Source organism: Eubalaena glacialis, chromosome 1 (assembly GCF_028564815.1).
Source record: "Eubalaena glacialis isolate mEubGla1 chromosome 1, mEubGla1.1.hap2.+ XY, whole genome shotgun sequence".
NCBI lineage: Eukaryota > Metazoa > Chordata > Mammalia > Artiodactyla > Balaenidae > Eubalaena > Eubalaena glacialis.
The window spans coordinates 56,427,078-56,447,682 of NC_083716.1; the positions used below are offsets into that span (position 1 = coordinate 56,427,078).

The 20,605-nt window shown below is 58.6% G+C and overlaps 1 protein-coding gene across 2 annotated transcripts in view; it reads right to left on the reverse strand.

Annotated features, from left to right (window-relative positions):
* Positions 1 to 191: 191 nt before the first annotated feature.
* The window catches only part of ZMIZ1 (zinc finger MIZ-type containing 1), a 232,661-nt gene continuing 212,247 nt past the window's right edge, over positions 192 to 20,605 (reverse strand). For both annotated transcript variants that reach the window (XM_061180012.1, XM_061180003.1), the window contains exons 13-25: positions 19,300 to 19,482; positions 18,271 to 18,348; positions 17,415 to 17,589; positions 16,766 to 16,907; positions 15,015 to 15,225; positions 13,746 to 13,851; positions 12,698 to 12,858; positions 11,661 to 11,728; positions 11,275 to 11,343; positions 10,546 to 10,790; positions 9,129 to 9,295; positions 5,438 to 5,692; positions 192 to 3,956 (exon numbers count right to left, since the gene is read on the reverse strand). In XM_061180012.1, coding sequence (XP_061035995.1) covers positions 3,849 to 3,956; positions 5,438 to 5,692; positions 9,129 to 9,295; positions 10,546 to 10,790; positions 11,275 to 11,343; positions 11,661 to 11,728; positions 12,698 to 12,858; positions 13,746 to 13,851; positions 15,015 to 15,225; positions 16,766 to 16,907; positions 17,415 to 17,589; positions 18,271 to 18,348; positions 19,300 to 19,482 — 1,968 coding nt within the window. In that variant the 3' untranslated portion in view covers positions 192 to 3,848. The remainder of the gene's footprint in view (positions 3,957 to 5,437; positions 5,693 to 9,128; positions 9,296 to 10,545; positions 10,791 to 11,274; positions 11,344 to 11,660; positions 11,729 to 12,697; positions 12,859 to 13,745; positions 13,852 to 15,014; positions 15,226 to 16,765; positions 16,908 to 17,414; positions 17,590 to 18,270; positions 18,349 to 19,299; positions 19,483 to 20,605) is intronic.

Genomic DNA, 20,605 nt, shown 5'->3' on the forward strand with positions numbered 1-20,605 from the left:
TTTGTTTTGTTTGTTTTGTTTTGCAGGGTGATCGGGCAGGGGTGGTGCTGAAAAGCAAAACCAGAAAACACCCAAACCGCTCCTTAACATTCACAAAATCGCTAATTGGCCGAACCTTCGTTTTCGTCCATTTATTTAGAAAAAAATTAACATGGGCAAATGAGATACCTCAGTGTTACAACAGAGTATAGAAATGTCTAGCAATAGTCAAATAATTTGATCTTTAAATACAAAAGAACCACATGAACACCTAATATACAGGTTTCATCTGAATACATATTTATTAGATAAATATTAGAGGTTGTCACATCATCTAACTACATACAGCTTTGCAAGACTAGAAATCACAATTAGTTTTCTGACCAGTTTAAAGTATGAAATGATTGCATTGTACAGAGATGTACAGAGACGATGACAGTCGCAGTGGGAGTTACTTCAGGCTGCACGGTGGGTGTGTTCATGTATGTGTATGTGTGAAATCACCTGCGATCATGATATCAAAAATTATACAAAGTATGAATTTGGTTACAATTTTCTTCTGAAATCCCCATTTCTTTTCATTATTTCCATAGCACCCTAAAAATACACAGGTGGCAGGACTAGTACACTGAAGCTAAATAGTACATGTAGGTAGAATAAAAACAAAACGGAACAAAAAAAACTCCTTTCTACACAGAGTCAGAGTATATTACATGAGTGAGACAGATGCGGAGAGAGACCTCACAGACGCTAACAGACAGGATCTAGTTTTTCCACGTGAAGATGGAGTTCCAAGCCTTTTTTTGTTTTGTTTTGTTCCGGAAAATAAAAACAATACACATTCCGAGGGAAATGAATGCATCTGTTAACATGTCTCTATTTCTCATTTACATATGTACACACGTCCCTTGAGTGGCTGCTGCCCACGTCGCCCTGTCTGGATGGGTCAGGCCGAGGGAGCAGACGTGTAGCTCTCTGGGGGTTCAGGGCTTCCGTTACGGAGAAAGTATTAGAAGTTTCTTAAAAAATAAAAATGGCTACAGGAACATGATACATGGGTAAAGCTTCAAACCAAGAAGATGGGGGTGATTGCTTGTACTTGGGCCTTCCCACCTGCCCGCCAGCGCCCTGTCCATTCTGTGGAGTGGAGACAGAAACATGCCTATGGGCTGGGTGGATGCTTGTCGTGGAGAAGTGGCTTGCTGAGGCATTGTTTTTGCTGAGGTTACTTATGGCTCCAAGTAGTCATCCGAAAGGATCAGGGAAGCATCTCCCCAGAGTTCAGAACCGCCCCTGCTTGGGGAGGCTGTCATCACCTGAATGTATCACCAACTGGGGCTCGCTACAGCCCCGGACGCTTTGATGCCTCCCCCCCCCACCCCCCGACCTGGCTCCAAAACCGCTCTGGAAGAGTACACGCCCAGAGCGCGGGCTGCAGGCACCACGGTTCTGGAAAGCTCTTTGCTGAACTTGCTGGTGGAGGCTCGCTTGGGAGGGGACCCAGGAAACCTGCCTCAGGTGCCGAGCCCATGGCTTCCTCAGAGATGGTTGAGGCAGGTGCCTGGAGCCTGGGCTGTGGGGAACAGATCGACCCTCTGTGCTAGAAAGCTGTGGATAGGTCAGTGAGCAGAGGGGGACACCCCGATAACAACCAGAACGGACCCCAGGCCTTTCTGAGAAAAAGTTGCATGGCAGGAAGTGGGAACTTCTAAGGAAGGCATCTGTAAATCTGTCTGGGGCAGAACATTCCCAGATGGCCTGACACAGCTGGGGCTACTGGCCACTGGGCAGAGATGGCCGCATGTTACCTGGCATCGTCTTGTCCCCATCAGCCAACTGGGGATGGCTCCAAACGGCGGGTGGCCTGGTCTTCTAACTCACTGTACTCACCCATGCTCTTAGTCCCTTCTTCTGTACAAATGGCCCTGGTTGCTTTTTTGTTTTTGTTTGTTGTTTTTCTTAAAAAAGGGACTCGGTCTTTGTCGTTGAGTCAAGGTATTTTAAAAACACCAGCAAAGGCTATAACCAGGTCATGAAAATGTTGAATATTATCAAAGACAATACTAAAATATTCACAAAGATATTTACAAAAGCAATTCTTAAAATAATTGATTTGTATACGGAACACCACGCTGTTTGAAAAAACCTCTGACAACGGGACAAAGGAAAAGGGGCGAGGACGGGACGATGGCAGCTTTCCTACAGAAAACCTTGTGCCGGGCCGTCTGGTACAGCGACTGGAAGTCAACAGCTGGGGCCAACGTTCCGGTCACATCCAGAGGAGTGCTGGGGGTGTTCCCCCAACCTCCAACAGAGAGGGAGACGGAGACTGAGAACACAGACAGTGGACGGGGGAGCAGGTGAGGGCCTCGGGCAGCAGCAGGGGAGGGGCGCGATGAATTTACAGAGGGGACCCAAGTGACCCAACGGCCCAGCATCACCGGCCATGCGGCTCGGGGAGCACAGGGGAGCACAAGGGAGCCTGGAACAAAACGGACTCACAAGAAGCTACCCGGGAGACTCCAAGAGCGAGCAGTTAGCTGGATGGAGCGAAGCATGGAGGGAAAACCAGAGGCTGCTTTTGCTGGAGCAGGAGTGTGGGGTGAGCTTTCGAGGCCAGAGGGACATGGAGGGAAGGAGAGGCTGGCAGCCAAGCGCGGGGTCTGAGACAGCCACAGAAACACCACGCGACGCTTGAGGGCACATCCTGGCACACGCGGCGACAGACTGGGCTGGAGCCGGGGGCAGCCTCGAGCACAGGGACAGACCAGACCAGACAGAGGAGCCGGAGAGAGAGTGATGCCCAGGGTTCCTGCTGCTGAGCCCGTGCATCCCCTGCCTTTCCACCACTCACCTTGCCGTCTGGGTAGACATAGGGGCACTGGGACAGAGGGAAGTGGGTGTCCCACGTAACAGTCTTGGAGAGGTGGGCGAGGGGGGAGCAGAGGAAGGAAACAGGACGCATGGAGAGAAATGGGTCGCTTGCTGTCCAAGTCCAGTGTTCCTTTTCCTCAGATGACTTCGCAGCTTTAAGATGCTGTCGTTTAAGAACAGGGGGTGGCTTGGAGCAAAGTTGTTAAGTTGGCCATTTCTGTTGGACTCCAAATCTGGCTGGCGGCACTCCCCCCTTCCCCAATTAAGGGCACAATAATTTCAGCTGGGTTCTTTCTCTCTCTGGCCCTCCCAGGGCTGGGCCCTGGCCTGAGTCACAGGTTGTGGAGCCATCCTGGCTCTGAGGAGGCCTTGACTCCCTTTTCCACCGGTCCCCAAGCAGGAATGGCTCACCCTCTCCCAAACACAGACTCTTGTCTTTTTTTCTCTGCTCTCTGAGAGTGTTTACAGGGTATCCTGGCTTAGAGGTCTGGGGTCAAAGCGATAACCTTGGCCCCTGAGAGTTCTCTTGCCCAGAGGTTTGTGCTTTTCTGTGGTGGGTGGTCGTGGTGGTGGGCAGGCCGTTCTCACTGCCACCAACCGCTGCTGCTGTTCCAAGGCTCGGGGCCGCTGGGATACGGGGGCCCCTCCCTCAGGTTCACAGTCACGTGGAGGTGGCTCTGGGCCAGGAAGCAGGGAGGCCGGCTTACAGTTTAGAAACTGGAAGAACCTGGGGGGCACTGGAGGGTCGTCTGGAAGCCGCCGTCAATGTGTGCCCCCTCCCCGGGCCAGCGCCCTGTCTCGAGGGTCATCTTTGGGGCCTGCTCTGGGCATGGGCTCCAGACCTGCACCGCCTTCACAGTGCACCCTCCCGCCCCTAGGCTCTGAAGGCCGCAGCAGGGGCGGTCCGAGGGCACGGGCTCCCGGCGGGAAAGTGTGGGGGGCAGATGGGGAAGGAGGCCGCGTGGGGAGGGGTGGCCCCGACGGAGGGGTGGGCTTCAGTTGTTCTCAAAGAGAGACAGGAGGTCGTCATTACTATTGCTCGGCAGGTCGGGGGGATCCAGGTACGAGAGGAGCTCGTCAGGGTTTGTGAGTTCTGGAAGGAGCTGCAAAAGAAGTACAGAAGCTCAGATGAGGTGTCGGCTGAAGGCCGGGCCGGCCCAGGGCAAGGAAGCAGGGCACCCTCGGGCCTGTTTGCTTGCCCTCTACCTGCCTCCTGGGGTCCTGGTCCAAACAGGGGAAACTAACAGTGCCGGTGGTCCCCAGATGCATCCACGCCACCGTGCTAGTCTGGGGCACACCCGTGCTTATTTCAAGTCTGGGAGAGTGGGGCCCTCAGCCCACCAGCTGGGAAGCCTCCTCACGAACAGTGTTTCTTAGACCCTGCCACAAGAGGCTGGGGGTCACTCATGCCTCCCAGCAGAAGCCATGTGGCTTTGCATGTAAGGCTGGCTGGTCTCTGCGGCTCCCAGCACCCTACACCTTCCCCAAGAGCTCCCGGCTCCTTGCTGAGCCCGCGGCTAGCTGGCAGCACTGCTCTTCCCTGTAGACTCCGGGAAGAGGCTACAGACCATCCCTACCCTCTACTGTGAGGTCCTTGGACTCTTTCGGTCACACAGGGGACCCTCATCAATCTAAAAGCACCTGCCCCGGCCTGGTCTGGGGAGGAGAGTCGGGCAAGAATCCAAGATGGCCCCAAAGCTGAGTGAATCCCATTCACCAGAGACTCTTGCTGGGGTCAAGGGTGACTCTTGGTGGGGCTGGGACGTGAAGGACAGGAGCGACCAAGGAGAGGGCAGGCCTCCTCTCTGGGAATCTAGAGCCTGGGGGCGAGGGGTGGGAGGGGCAAGGGCGGTGTCCCTCGTTGGCAGCCCTGAACAGCTGCCCAGCACCCATCATTCAGTGTCCCCCTTGCCCACCTTCCAGACCATTCAGTTCTCAAGGGGGGTGATCCCTGAATCTCAGCTGCCCGCTTCTGCCTCAGTCACACGACCCCCCCGCCCCCGACCCCCAGTGTGACCCGAGGCCGATCCTTCTGTCACCCCACGTGGGGGCCTCTCAGAGTGAGCGATGGAGTGAGCAAAAGCACAGGGCATGAACAACACAGACTAGAAACTGGAGACACACACCAGCGAGACAGACAGAGGGACCTGTCCCTCCAGCCCCTCCCCTGCCTTGGGCCAGAGAGTGGCAGATGCAGAGATGGCAAGCCGATGTCGGGGAACGGGAGGTGGGAAGAAGCGGGGGTGGACCCTCCTGTGCTGCCTCCAGGACCGGCCCGGAGGGACTCTGTGAGGGCTTGGGGGAGGTAGGGCAGGGCCGGGCGGCAGGACGGTGGCCAAGGGGACAGGGGGCGGGGCCAGCAGGGTGGGGCAAGGGGTGTGGCACCCTCGCTGAGGCTTGCCCACTGTGGGGTTCCCCAGTCCTGGAGCCACAGGGGAGGCAGGATGGCGGGGCCCACCCTCTGCCCGCCCACCCCCTCCTCACAGCTGTACCTCCTCCACCCCGGGCCTCGGGCCCTCAACACCCGCCCCTGCTCTCGGGCAGTCCCGGCCCCAGGCCAAGACACGTGGTGACCCCAACTTACATCCAGCGAAGGCTCCGGCATGTCGGACGCTCCCTGCGCTCCGGCCTGACCCTCTAAGGCTGAGGAGGGGTTAAAGGTCAGGTCACTGTGTGGATGGTTGCCGGGAGCGGCCTGTGGCGGTGGCCGGGGAGGCTGGGAAGGAGGAGGAGCCCCACTGTGATGTAATGGAGGCCCTGACTGGCTGCTGGGGTGTGGGACGTGCAAACCTTGTTGCATGGAGGGATGGGGCTGGTCAGAACTGCCAGCGTGTGGCATCTGTGGAGGAGGAGAGAGCAGGAAAAAGAGAGGTGAGGTGACGAGGTACAGCGACGAGATGCCTGGAGAAATGAAAAGCAAACAAAACCAGGAAAATAACAAAACCCCCAAAACAAAGCCACCCCTCTACAAAGCCGAATGCTTTTTTTTTTTTTTTTCCTGCAGAGAAACAAACAAACAAACAAAAAAATCCTCCCTCCAAAACCGCCAGTCAGGGAGGCTGAAGCCACGTGGGGCAGGGAGGGAGGCGGCCAGGGGCTCTGAGACTAGCAGAGACACTGAGGTCGGGGCCCAGGCCCCTGGGAGCCCCTCTGTCTCCCTAGCCCGGACACCAGCACAATGAACAACAGCAAGGGCAGGATGGAGAAGCGAAATGGGCATGTTTCCGGGGAGCAGGGAGGCGGGCGGGAGTGCTGCTGGTGGCGTGGTGCAGGCCCGAGCCAGGGCGGCGGGGAGCAGACACGGACGACAGCATGGGGCAGGCGTGCAGCTCATGGGGGTCTGCGCCTCCACGTGGGCCCTGGCCTGGGAGCGACACGAGGCACGCCGGCTCCGGGGGCAGCCGGGCCTCGGTGTAAGCTCTGCCTGCTGTCCCGGGGTAGGACGGAGCTGTGCCCAAGGTAAAGGAGGCGACCTGGGGCTTCTGAGTCCTGCCAGACCTTCCTGCTGGCCACCCACCTAGGCAGCAACAGGCGTGCTTCTCTCATAGATAACCTAGGCGCCCCCCTCCCCCCGCCCCCGCCCGTGTACTGAACCATCGGGGCTATGGGTGGGCAGGGGACACGAGTAGGTGAGATTTAAACTTCCCCTGTTGGTCTGTTTGCTGCCTCAAGCAGCCCTGCCTTCAGAGTTCAGATCTCGGAGTGAAAGGCCAAGTCTAAGTCCGGGCCCCCACCCCCGGCATCCCCAACGGCCCCCGAGCCCCCCTCACACTCTGCGAGTGAAGGGAGCTCACTGACTGGCCAGGCCTCTCACTTGGAATGGGCAGCCAGGTGACCAAATGTCTCCTTGGTCAGTACCCTCCTCCCAGCCCTGTCTTCTGGGCCACACAGAAACACTGACACTTCTTTCGTGGGTTTGCAAACGGCAGTGACACCATCCCTGATCTTCTCCAGACACCAGCTCCTCTTCCTGTTTCTCCTAAAAGCTGCTCCCCAAGCCTTGCTGTGGGCTGGCCCCTGCCCACGGTCCAGGTGGCCCTCTGCAGCACAGTGCTCCTCCAGCCCGGGCCTTGAGAACGAGGGATGACCACGTGACATGAAGGTTGCTGACCCTGGGGGAACTACGTGTGGGATGCACACAAAGTAAGAAGAAGCAGGAGGAGCGGGAGGGACAGCCCTCACAGCTGTCGGCGAGGCCAGCCTGTGATGCTCCATAGTGACCATTCTGGGAGTGGGGGGCAGGGAGGGGCTCCACACTCCTGGAGCAGCCCAGCCCCAGACAGACAGTCCCCAGATCTGCTGACACAACTAACGCCCTCGGCCCTGACGTCTTGCTGGATTATCTCAGAACCTGGAGGGGCAAGTGCTCTCTGGGACCTGCTGACACACCTGTCAACCTCCCACCTGGCACGGGAGAGCCTTGGGTGAGCCAGCACCTGGTTGGAGCCCTCCCACCAGTCCGTGCGCCTGGGAATCCCTCCTGGCCTCGTGCTCAGCTGGGTTAGGCTGCTCTGGTTGGGCAGGTGGGTTGTTGACCTGTGACTGCACCACACCACCTTGCACAGCTGTACCTCTGGGTCCAGTTCCCATTTAACAAAAGCCCAGAAACGGACAAGGACCGTGCATATCTGAAAAGCTTCCTGGGGGCACTGTGAAGTCAACTCAAGGGCTTAAGTCCCTCTGCGAGGACCCTGGTGGCAGGGCTGACAAGGCAGGAAAATGCCTTGTTGGATGCAGAAAGCACACAGCACCCCCGCTGCCATCTTCCAGTGCTGGGAATTGTGAGGACTCCGAAGGTGCCAGGTCAGTGTGGAGCAGGGGTGTGATCCGGGTGATTCCTGGACATGGAAGGCTGAGGGCCTGGGGAGCAGGGCTGGGGAAGGGGGCCAGGAGAGACGCCCCCAGAAATTGGAAGCCCCATGGGGCAGAAAGTAACTTGCGAAAACATGGCTGAAGGCTGGTGAAAGCAGCTATTTCCAACTTGGCATTCTGGGTTCATGCGGGAAAGCTGCTGCAGTGCCCCTCATTTAGAACCCTTCTGGTTAATAGTCACTCCTGCTGAGAATTGGTGGCTCTGGTGCACAGGATAGTCCCTGGCCCAGTGCTGGATGTTGCCCAACTCCATGTCAGCTGTGGGGAACACAGTACAATCCAGAGGCCCCTTCCTTCCAGGCCACATGATGGAGACTGGGAGAGCTTGGAGAGGCACCTTCGGGTGCAGGCCCAACTCCACTGCCAGGCATTGGCGAGACTCCTGGACCCTTCTCTCTGGCTCCTGTGGCCCAGGACCCACTGCCAGGCCCTCAGTGACTGCCCCTCCTGCTAAGATGAGAGACCAGGGACAGAAAGAGTGACTGAGGCCTCAGTCTTCAGCTCTTGGGCCTCGGTTTCCTCAAAACCCCAACTGTTCTTCCTCCACCCAGGCACTGCCAGAACTTTTGCTCCATTAGCTCGAGGCCTGTGTCTGTCTTGCTTACACCTGGTACAAGGCACAGCCGGGAGACCAGGCTCAGAAAGCGCCTGCTAGATCAAATGCAATCATCCATCGCTGCCTAGATAAGGACTCGGGAGGCGGCCAGGCCTCCCACCACTGCTGTCGGCGCCACAGGAAGGCAAGGCCTCTGGACGGCACGGGACACCTCACCTGAAGGGGCTTTCTCAGCAATACAGTGTGCGTTAATATGTGAAACAGGACAAGAAGTGAATACTCTTGGGATAAGTAGGTATCCTAATGTTTCTTTTTGCAGGAAGAGGTGATACCCTGAAGATTCAGAGCCCTGGGGAATAAGTGCCTGGGTCTGGGACTAAATTCTAGATGGCTGGATGAAGCTACAGTAAGTCAGCATAACAGTGTGTGTGTAAGACAGGGAGAAAGGGGATGGGGCTGTGTGTGTGTGTGTGTGTGTGTATAGGATGTGTGTCGGGTGTATGGGGGGGTGTGGGCCTGTATGTAGGGGGTGTGCAGGCATCTGCATGTGTGCATATGCATGCAATGTGTGTGCAGGTAAGAGCTTGAAGCTTCCCCCGTCTGAGAATCTGATGTCCTGGGTGAAACGGCCAAATCCAAGGACACTGATGGGCCATGACCCAGCCTCAGTCAGGCCTCCCATGCCCTCCTGGGTCCCGAGACTCAACTCTCAGTCCTCCCCTTGGCCTGGTAGGGAACTAGGCAAACATTAGAAAGGTCCAGGGGAGCCCTCTGTCCCCGTCAGCCCCATACTGGGGCTGGGGGCACGGGGGAGGTGGAGGGTCAGCGGCGAGGAAGAGGTACTCACAGTCTCCTGCATGGGGTGACTGAGGGGCTTCTCAAGGGCAGCCATGTTGTTGGGCATGTCCGGGGGGTGGGAGAGCTGGGGGGGCCCGTGCATGAAGTCGTTCATGGACGTCCCGCCGGGGTTCCCGTGGGGGAAGTCAAAGTTGCCATGGCCCTGGTAGCTGTTGCCTGGGGAGGAAACAAGATGGGGAGGGATGTGACCCAGAGGGAAGACGGCCACCCCAGGGAACTCAGAGTGTAAAGGAAGAACCAAGGCCCATCCTCCTGCGAGGCTAGAGTCGGCTCCTGCAGCCGTAGACCTCAGGGCCGTAGAGCGGGGCAGCGATGCAGCCTTCTCCTGCGGGCCTTAGCACCCCAGGGCGTGTGCTGGTGTACAGCCACGAGCAGGGCTAGAGTGGGAGGAAAGGGTGGTCGGGCTCCTGTGGCAGGAAACATGGAATGAGGCCCGAGTCTGAACTTTCCACAGGATCTGCTGAGCGAGCCCCCCAGACCTGCTCACTCACAGCCCCCATGAGGCTGCCCTTCGTCACTGGGACCACCCAGGCCCAGAGGGGGAGGTTGGAGTCTGCCAAGTCCACAAAGAAAGCTGGGCCAGATTCAAGATGACACCCTCAGAGCCAGCTGTCTGGCCTCCCAAGCCGCTGCTTCCTCCACCACGTGGCCGCGGTGAGAGCTCAGAGGATTAGCACACTGGAAAGCTGGGGCGCTCAGCATGCTGTGGGACTCTGGGTAGGTAGGCTAACCTCTCTGGGCCTTTAATCATCCAGGAGCCCCAGGAACCTAAGAGCAGGGATTCTGCGGGGAGCTGCCATGCCCGGTGTTTGGGGGGTGGCGGGGGGTACTTTCTGGGAACTGAGGGCAGTGCGGTGCAGCTTGCTCTGGGCAGCAGGAAGTGAGGGGGCAGTGACAGTGACCTTGGTGGCCGAAGGCTGGTGCTCCAGGCCCCCAGACCCCGTCTCTGGAAGGGTGGGAGAGTTGCAGGGATAGGGACAATACGTAGATGTCAGAGGGAAACACGGGAGGGCCAAGAGCTCCAGGAGGAGTGTGGTCTTAGTGTCCCCAGCAAAGCAGGCTCTGAAGCCCCTAAGCTTGGCAGCTGCTGACCAGGGAGATCCAGGAGTCGGGAGGGAGGCTGGGCAGCAGGGGGTGCGAGAGGCGGGAGGCTGGCTCGCGGGGCAGTTCCTCACTCATGACTTCCCAGCTGGGTGCCAACCCACAGGGCTGGCTGGATGGAGAGGGGGGGATGGCATTGCACGGGCCGCTGTACCCCCAACTTCAGCGATGTGGGATTGTTTTTTGAGGGTGCGCGTTACCTCTGCCTCTTCACACCACACCCTCCCTGCACCTGCCACCATCACCCCAGAAATCCTGGGCCCCTGCTGGGGCTTCTCCCTCCCTCCTTGTCGGCCATCACCCACCTTGGCTGCTGTAGTCGTTGGAGTTGGTGCCCCCGGGAGGGGGTGGGAGTGGATAGGGGGACGGGCCGGGGCCCAGGGCTGCGATCATCTCCATGACATTGGGCATGATCATCTGGCTGGGACTCATGGTCTTGAACCGCTTGGACGGGATGCCGTCAGGGTCATCCTTAATGTGGAGGTCCGACTTGATGGGCACTGGCCGCCAGCTGCATGTGGGGTCAATGGTGACCTCTTCAAACTCGGAGCTGGGGGGAGCAAGGGGGCAGAGCTGAGGCTCTGGGGTACCGGGCTTTGGACACGAGGGCCTCCAGCTCAGACAGACACTGTGATGTCCTCGTCCAGGCTCCCTCTGCCCCCATTCCCACTACACTCTGCATAGGACAGAGGTGTGACGGATTTTTATAACTTTTGAAAGATGGGGAGACTGAGACTAGGAAAAGCAAGTGGCTGGGCATGGGGCAGCGGGCCCCAAAGCCTCCACCCGAGATGCGGCCATGTCAACTTCCTGCTCTGGCTGAGCTTGGTCCTTTCTGGAAAGTTCATTTGCCCCCAGGTACAGAACACCTTAAATTCGCAGAGAGGTGAGGGATGTGGGAAAATGGTCTGCCGGCCAGTGGGGGATAGGGTATCAGGGGTGATCACATACTCACCTCATGCAACCCAGGTCAGCATCCCGCCCACCCCTCCTCCTCCCCCACCCCCTGCCCTAGTGTGGGGAGGCCCACTTACTGTTGGATGGCATTCAGGATGCCCCACATGTACTGATCTACCTCCAGGCCCTCGAGCAGAGCGGTTTTACTGGAAAAGGAGAAAGGGGGCTTGGCCTTTGTTCCTGGACCCTAGCGGAGGCCACAGCCCACTCCTCCCCACCGTGTCCAAGAGACCCGGGCCCTGCCACTGGTTACTACTTGGGGGCACCGACAGGAGAGGGCAGCCTTGTGATCGCTTGATACAAAGGGACTGTGTACAGCCCCCGTGATCTGAGCCCCTCTGCTGCGCTTGGGTTCTCTCATCTGTGTTTAGGGCAGGTGGAGGTGGCTGGACCCCACAGAGCAGGGCCACAGCTCCTCCTGGAGCTGGGTGACGTAGCTTATGCTGAGGTGGGCATCACTCACTTGCACACAGGACACCTCCAGGTCCCTCTCTCGCAATTCAGCTGCAGGTACGACTCCAAGTCAAAGCACTGCGGAGGCCGGGAGACACAGACAGATGAGACCAGGGCTCTCAGAAACCTCTTAAATGCAAGTGCCACTGCCTCCGGGACCCTCATGAAGATGTCCCACCAGGGAGGTAGACAGGTGATGGAGAGACCCAGGTTTGAGAGGGGTGATGACCTTGCCGATTTTCTGCTGTGCTTACAGCTTTCGGGCCACATGGAATCCCTGCACACCTGTGCCCAGCCCTCCTCATACCATCCCTGTGCCCCAGATGACCCATGGCCTCTGAGAAGCCTTCCTGGTTCCTCTGCAACCGCCTCTCACTGATCCTGCCCCATGACAGCACCTCTCCCTGGCCCGGCCCAGGCATGGAGGACACACCCCATCTAGTTCATCAGTGTGCGCCAGACAAATAAAGCGACCAGACCTCTGCTGCCCCCGTTTTCCCGAGGATGGGGGTTAGGGGGGCTGGGAGGCTCCCGACCCACTATGAAGCCCTCGGGGCCAGTTGTGAGAGGGTGGGGCTGAGGGTATGGCTGGCCTGCCCCCATAGTAGCCCCCACCCAGTGAATCCCACCCACCTGGGCTGCCTGCATTTAGCCACCCAAACTGTGACAGTCACTCATCCCACAGCCACTTCCTGAGTACCTGCTCAGGGCAGGGCCTCGGGACACAGCAGTGAACCAGGCAGAGGCGTCCCTGCTTTCAGGTTCCCTATCAGCCGTAGTGGCCGTATGTGCAGGATTTCCAGCTGGCATCTGACATCTGCCAGGGCTGGGACTGTCTAAATCCAGTTCTGTAGCCCCCCGGGAACCTAGCTCTGAGCACACAGAGAAGATGCTCAGAGGATAAATGATGGCAGGAGTGAGTGAGTGAAATCAGCTCCTGATGGCCATGGCATCCTTCCGGGGTTAGACAGGCCCTGTTGCCCACCCCCCCGCCTACTCCTTGCCATCCCAGCCAGACTCCAGGACGCTCTCCCTGGGACTGCTCACCTGGACGTGCTTGCAATCGTGGCCTCGAGCAGGCAGCTGGATGCGCCGGAATGTGATGGGGCACTTCAGAGACACCTTGATGGCTGTCTGCTCCACGCCATCTTCCCCATTGAGGGTCGTGTTGCCCGATGAGGCAGCCACGCTGCTGAAATTCCGCTTGACTGTGGGGTGGAGGAACGGGTGGATAAGGAGGGCAGGGCTGTCTTGCACACCCCCCACTCCTTCAAGTGGCTGATACACACTCTGATTCTCCACGCCCCCCAACACAGGGAGGTCTCATGAACAGGTGCAGGGCACCCCCGCCTGGGCAAAAGGGAGCTCAGCATGCCGGAGGCCCTGGGCCTCCCAGCACTCTGCAGTGACACTCTACATGCGACATGTGTGAAGTGCCCCTGGAGGTGGCTACATCAGTCCCCCAGTCTCTGCAGTTCATGCCCTGTCTTCACTAGGAAGGCAGGACTTTCTGCAAAACCTGCAGAAACCCAGTCTGGCACTTCACTGACTTTCTGGGTCAGTGGGAGAGCCCCACAGGCACTTTTGCACTTAATTCTCCAAATGTGGAAATGGCCTGGCCGGATTCTAAGGCTCAGGACATGAAGAAGCACATTTGAAGGGGGGAGCAGTGATGTACTTCCCCGCATGGTGCACCCCCCTCCCCCGCCCCGGCCACCAAGTGTCTGCACCTGGGAGTCAGAGCCAAGTCCCCCCATCTCGAGTTAGGCCTGGGCTGTTGAGGTGGAATCCACACCTGTGCTTCTCTCCTGATGAAAAACCCCCTCTTCCAGTTCTTCCCATCCTTCCAGGTGATCACCTCCTCCAGGAAGCCTGCCTGGCCTACCTGCACCACGGCGTCTTGTTTTAATCTGCCCCACATGCTGCATTCACAGTACCGTGTGCTCATCTGATCATCCCCACAGCCCCAGAGGAGGGGCATTGGAGGGGGAGGGGCTAGGACCAGGGAACACTCAGGGCCTGGTGGTGCCAGGCCCAGGGGACAATGAACGTGGTGGGACTGGGGTCTGGTTCCAGCCCCCGAGCCCCCACTCACTTTTCGTGATACAGTGCTCTGCGGGCAGGAGCCGCTTCTTGAGGAGGCCTTGCAGCACGGAGCGCACGGAGGGCCGGTGGACCAGCTGCAGCACGAAGAGGTGGGACTGCCGAGAAAGAGCAGAGGCTCGGTCCCTGCCGCGTGGCCCCCACGCCTGCCACCTGGGCCTCTGCAGGCTTAGGCCGCCCCCTTCACCCCAGAGGCTAAGCGCAGGAAAGGGCCCCATGTTCGTGGTGATGCCCTGTTAGGAGAGGGTCCCCTGGGACCTGGGAGAGAGCCCTTGAGGCCCAGGATGTGTCCTGGGACCTGCGAGCTGGGGACCCAGACCGGGGTCACTACCCGGGACAGCTGCTGCTGTCTATGCCAACAAGGCTGACTCTGATGCTGATATACCCCTGGGATGTGGTTATGGGACACAAGGCATCAAGATCCGGGCCAAACTCACTTCCTAGCCTTGGCCCTCCTGCCCCTCGCCCCGCTGTTCCCCATCATGCCTCCTCCACCCTTCCTGCCAGAGGATGTTGTCCTGTCTTCACTCCTCCAGGAAGCCTTCCAGGACTGCACCCCCACACACAAGCCCCCGCAGGCTCCTCACTCTGACAGCATCCCCAGTCCTGTGACTCTTATCCCTGGGTGGTCGTGGCGCCCTGACCCTCATAAGGGCAGGATCAGAGCTCTTCCTTCTCCTCCAGGGAGGCCAGCAGAGCAGGGCAGGTACTCTGCAAATCCCCGGGCAAGCCCTAAGTGCCAGGCCCTGATCTTGGGGGACAGGAGTGTGGCTCAGACGTGGTCCCAGATCAGTGAGTCACAGGTCAGGGGACACACATACACAGTTCTGAGACAGCATGGTTGGGTGACAAAGGGAAGGAGTTAACTCCAGACTTGGTGGAGTTGGTTCTCAGGGGAAGAAATGATTAGAATATAAAAATTTCTTGCAAATGAGGCACGAAAAGGAGCCTAGCTTTGAGGCACACACAGAACTTCCTCAGTGGAAGAAGGTGGTGGGCACGGTGGATGGTGTCCGGGAGGAGGATCTACAGGAGCAAAGGGAGGTGAGCGTGTAGACCAGATGGAGGCTGCGGTAGGTGAAAAGGCCAGGTCTCGGACCGGAGCACGGCAGCTTGAATTTCACCCCACGGCCCTGGCGGGGACTGTGGCACATTTCTGGGGTACTCCTGAAAGATCACTCCTGGGGAAGGGGGATGGAGACCCACGATGTAGCTGAGGCCCAGAGGAGGCTGAGGATCTCGGGCCCACCCGCACACTCACGCAGCAGCAGGCGGTGACGGTGATCTGGATGGTGTTGCGGCCCGGCTGGCACACGTGCTTGAGGTGCAGGGGCTTGTGGGATGTCTTGTTGTCGCCGCGCTCGATGGTGAGGGGCGTGGCGTTCACGCTGACCTGCACCGAGGCTGGCCAGTTGGTGTTCATCTGCCGGTCCTCGTGGTGGTAGCACTTGAACTGCAGCTCCAGGTCAGACCTGGGGGCGGGGCGAGGCTCAGGGCGGCTCTGCGAGGGGGCTGCCCGTGGCCTCCATGACCCCTCCCTCACCAAAGCCCCCCACCGAGTCACTCAGCACCGCGTCCTCAGCCATGAAGGCTCCCCCAGCCGCCTCGAGCTCTCCTCTCTCACCCTGGACGTTCGCCCTGCCCAGGCCTCCCATCAAAACCCATCCCAACAACCCCAATTCCCCCCATGACTCCCATATACTGTTCAACCACAGCCCCACAGCTCTGGCCACAATCTGCCTCAGTCCCCTGCATGGAAGTGCGCCTCCTGTTCCCCCAGGACAGAGACAGACGGACAGACGCTAACTCGAAGAGGCCAGCTGAAGGCTGATTATGCCCTGAGCTCCTGTGGGAGAAGCACCCCAGGCCAGGGGCTGCCTGGTTCAGTTCCCGCCCTCCTACCCCTGCGGTGGGCCCCAAGGACACGGCACCGAAGGAGTCCCCACAAACCCAGCAGGGACCACAGATGCATGAAAACCGAGCAGGGCCAGTGGCCGAGCCACAGAAGGTCTCGCAGGCGACGGTACTCACGGCTAAGGAGCAGTGCCCCTGCATGGGGGTCTCCCTACCCTTTTGCCTGAGTGCACTCTCGTGCCCTCCTGCCCACCCCAGCTGCCTCTGGCCTGCTCTGTAGCCGGCTCAGCCTGCTCAAGGCAACGGGCCAGCTGTGCACGCACAGTTGTGTGTGTGCACGTGCCCAGCTCAGACACATCTCGTGCCCTCAGGGTGCTCACTGGGCAGCTGAGGCCTTTGGTCACTGACACAGCGAGGCAGTGTGAGTCCTGCCCGAGGAGGAGGAACCGAGGGTGGAGACACCAATGCGTTCTGGTGTCTGAGAGACCCGGGCCCGAGTCCCAGCTCTGCCCCTTGCTAGCTGCGAGGACTCATCCAAGCTAGTCACTTCTCTGGCCTCAGTTTCCTCACTGTCAACAGGGCAAGCAATGCCCACTCATAAGATCAAAAGAGATCAGGTATAGGAGGCTCAGAACACAGAGCCTGGCCCAGCAGGGGGCCTCCAGACCCCTCACTCCAGCGCCCACCGTTTGAGCAGCAGCCCCGCCCGGTGGCCAGCTGCTCGCCACCTGCAGGAAGGACCCGGCCCTGTTCCCGCTCCTCTCTCTCATATTCCTGGCTCTGACCACATGAGCCACGTTCAGGGCCAACTCGGGGGCCCTGCTGGAACATCCTCCTTCTCAGCCTGCACTAGCCACCTTTTCCTCTGGGAATTTGTTCTTGACCACCGTCTCATCAGGACTGGGGTGAGTGACAGCAGCTCTCTACCCTCAGGCCACTAAGCCAAGGCAGATTTGTCTGTCTCCCGGCACCTGCAGCTTCGCTTTGACACCCCCAGGGCCTTGCACACAGCGGGGCCCAGTCAGCAATGCTCAACAGGTGACGGTGTCAAGCAGATGCTGTTAACACGTGTCTCAGGCGATGCCAGGGCCCAGGAATGTCAGCACCGGGGCCACCTCCATCCACCCGGCTCGGGCTGTGCTGTGCCCTGACGCTCACCTCCACATCAGCGTCTGGTGGACCGTGGGCCTCAGGTGAAAGACGTGGTTGCTGACGGCCAGGTTGTGCTCCAGGCGGAAGGGCTCCAGCACCACGCCGTCCCGCACGGGGAACGTGAGCCGCAGCTCGTCGTTGTGGTTGGCTGCACGGGGGAGGAGCAGGTGAGCCGCACGGCCCTCGCCCCGGCGGCACACGACACGCACCCTTGGCTGCATGCTCTGGGCGCATGTGCGAACAGGGCCCCGGCAGCTGGGCTGTGTGCTCAAGGGCACACCAGGCAGCCCCTGGCTTCTTCCGGTCCCTCCGAGCGCATCCTGACCATCCATGCCTCCCACTTCCCACCCATCCCCCTGCTCTGCATGCCCTCCTGTCTCCACCTGCTCCCTGCTCTGGAAGCCCCGGCTGGCTTCTCCTCCCAGCCCTTTGCCACAGCTGAGAGTTGCTTTCCCTCCCAGCCTCCAGCCGCTCAGGCAGGTGGTAAGGAGGCCTGCTCTCACACCCTCCGCTCTTTCCCGCGCCCAGCCCCCAGAGGCAGGCAGGCAGACTTCCAAGCCCCCTGACTCCTGGCACACTGTGAGCGGGGGAGGTGGGGGCAGGTGGAGCTGGCTTGACAGGGAGGGAGGAGGGAAGGAGAGAGTAGGGAGCTCACCTGGGGGTGGCGGCAGAGCGCTCATATTTGGCTTGATGTCAGGTGGGAAGGGTGGTTTAACGTCTTGGCTGGGGGACAGGTATGGGGGGATGCTGCTCCCGGGGGTCATGGGGGGCGTGGGGTTCCCTGGAACAGGTGAGTGGGGGTAATTTGCCACAGGAACCGGCCTGGGAGGCTGGAGGGAAAGAGAAACCACATATAGGTTATGGGCTCACAGGCATAAGGAGGGACCATGGCTGTGGACACGTGCCCCACCCACCCTAGGGTCCTAGGGCTATGGCCCTTGCTCCCCTGAGGGAGGAGAGCCCCCCAGGAAAACCCCTTCCTCCACTCTGGCCACACTCAGGCCTCTGCCCCTATGGGAAGACAGGTGGGCCTGGAAAGGTTCTCCCCACCCTTCACTTGGGTCACGGCACCAGGGGGATTGTAGGGTCCCCAGCCCATTTGACCAATGAGGACACAGGCTCAGGGTGACGGGGAATTCGCCTAATATAATCTTGGGAGAAGAAGAATGCTAGGAACAATCCCAGGTCTCCCGCTGCCCACATCATGACTCCAGGCCATGTCCTTCATCGCCACCCCACCCCACTGGGGTCCCCAGATGGAGTCAGGCATGAAGCATCTCCAGGAGCCCCTTCCCTTCCTCTCTTAGTCCCCACCTTGTTTTCTTCCAAGGACTGGCCAGGTCCACACTCATCCCTGGCCCACCCATCTGAGATGCAGATTCTCCAAGCATCTCTGGGCCCTGGAGCGGACGACCCTACTAATGTCCAGAAAGGCTGGGGCAGGAACGGTGAGGCCCCCTCTAACATAGTGCATGTGGGTTATAATTTCCGAGATGGAAACTGAAACATACCCTGTTGACGTTCCCTTGGCTGTAGCTGCTGTAGCTGCTTCCAGAGAAGGTGTTATTTTGTCCATTAAACTGCTCTGGCTGGTAAAGCAAGATAAACAATGCCGTGAACGGAAGGCAGAAAAGCTACCCCGCTCTCCCTCCTGAAATGAAAACCTTCCAGGAGGACAGGGGATGCTGAAGAGGCCCGCCCAGTGCTGGGGTGGGGAGTGCGGTGGGGCCAGAGCATACCACTGCCACGGCCAGTGTTCTGCCTCTCTCTGCCCATAGCTACTAATTGAGCAAGTTTATAAAAATAGCAACACCTAGTGTGCTGCAGTTGGGCTAAAAATAGTAAGCCCATGTAAGCCAAGGGGTGGGTAGTCATGTAAGTTGGTGTGATTCATTGGCAAATAAGTGTAAAATATTTCCAGAGTCTTCCTCACTCCTGAGAATGTACTTTATAATAATCCCAAAGAAGGAAAGAGCTACGTGCCTGAAAACATTCATTATAGTACTATTTCAAAAGTGAAAACTCAGAAAAAACCCAAATGTCCAACAGAAAGGATAAAATGTGGTGTGGTTCCCAGGAGAATGTCAGGCAGCCATTAAAAGTGACAACCACGGGGAGTGTAGCAGTAAGTAACACGCTGTGTTCAAGTGAAAGAAACAGATTCAAAATTACAACCGTAACAACAACTATACAACACGGTTGATGCCCACATGAGTGGGGACAAAGTCTATAATCAAACATAAATATATCGGGGTGGGTGCTTTTACTTAAAAAAATATATTTCCTTCATTGTTATTATCTCGTACGTGCTATAAATAGTAAAAGGAGAAGGAAAACCATCATCTGAGCCCCACGAGAACAGGAACCAAGAAAAGCCAGTCTGTCACTCTGGCCACTGCACGCACAGCTCTGAGCACATGAGATCACATCCAGAAATCTCCGCCTGCCCCCTGGTGACAGCCAGGGTCAGGATGACACAGGCAGGGGTGGGGAGGTGAGGTGGTAAGGAGGGAAGGGGCCCGTGGGGTGGCGGGACTCACCTTGTAATACTGCCCCATGTTGACTGTGGGGGGCGGGTACTGCCCGGTGCTCGGCTGGCTGGGCATCCGCTGCCCGGGGTAGCTGGGAGAGGTGAGCGGCCGTGGGGGATTGGGCGTGGGGTACTGGCCTGGCTGGGTGGGGAACTGGCTGTTTGGTCCGTATTGCTGGTTTCCGTAGTTGGGCTATGGTGGCAGAGAAAGGAGCGGGGAAAGGTCATCAGTGTCTCGAAGCCAAGCTGCCCACCAGATGCCAGGACGCCCCACCTCCTCTCCTCTGCCCCTGCTGTTTTCCACCCACCCAGAAAATGCCCGCCACACCTGAAAAGGAGAGCAGCTGAACCAGATGATGCCGGGGGCCCTTCTTGCCCTGACACCCAGGGACGTTACATCGGCCCGTATGGCTCGAGGGCCACCTCCCCATGAAGCTGTCTTTCTCAAAACTCCATGCCCCTTGAGCTTGGGGGTACTTCCAGAGCCCCCTGCTCTTGCCATCATGAGGGTGCTTGATTCTGAAGCCCCCTTTGGGTCTCCCCTAGTGCTTGGTATGTGACAGACAACAGGATGCACTTCCAGAAAGGTGATCCCCAGCCCTTGCATTCTGAGGCTGAATCTGGGAGGCACTGTCCCCGTACCCCACACCGAGCAGAACACACTGATGTGTAGTTTTGGGCTACTGGTGCAGAGGTCAGGAGATCCAGGCTGGTGAAGGGACAAGGCAGCCCCTCTTGGGGGAAGCAACAGCTCCAGAGAGGGGCAGGATCGCTGTCCTGGGAGAGCCACTCCCACCCTCCAGTTGCTTCCCTGTCTGTAAAATCAGGTGACCCGCAGGGCACCCCAGGCCATTACATCCTGCAGAGTCAGTGCTTCTTCCCCGTCTGTGAAACTTCTTGTCTATTAACTGTCTCTTTTGCCCTCTAGGCTCAGAGGTCCAGGAGACAGCTGTGTCTCAGTGTATGGCACAGAACAGGCCTGCAATGAATACTTGCTCAACACATGAAAGGAGGGCAGGGGGTAAACGGCAGAAGAGGGCCAAGCTTGCGTCAGCGCTGAAGAACTCTGCGGAGCTCGCACTGTTGCGATGTGGCGGCTGCTCTGGGTGATGGTGGGGTTCCCATCACATCACTGCAGGACAGGAAGGGGAGCCCGGGCCTGTCCACTAGTCCCTCTGCGGGACCATGTGACCTGACCCCCGCCCCCGCCCCCAGGTTCCGACAACTCAGAGGTTCTATGAGTGTGTACTGAGAGGTGAGGCCAGTCTTCCCAGACGGGGTCAGGACGTGCAGGCTGTGGCCGCCGGTGTCACAGC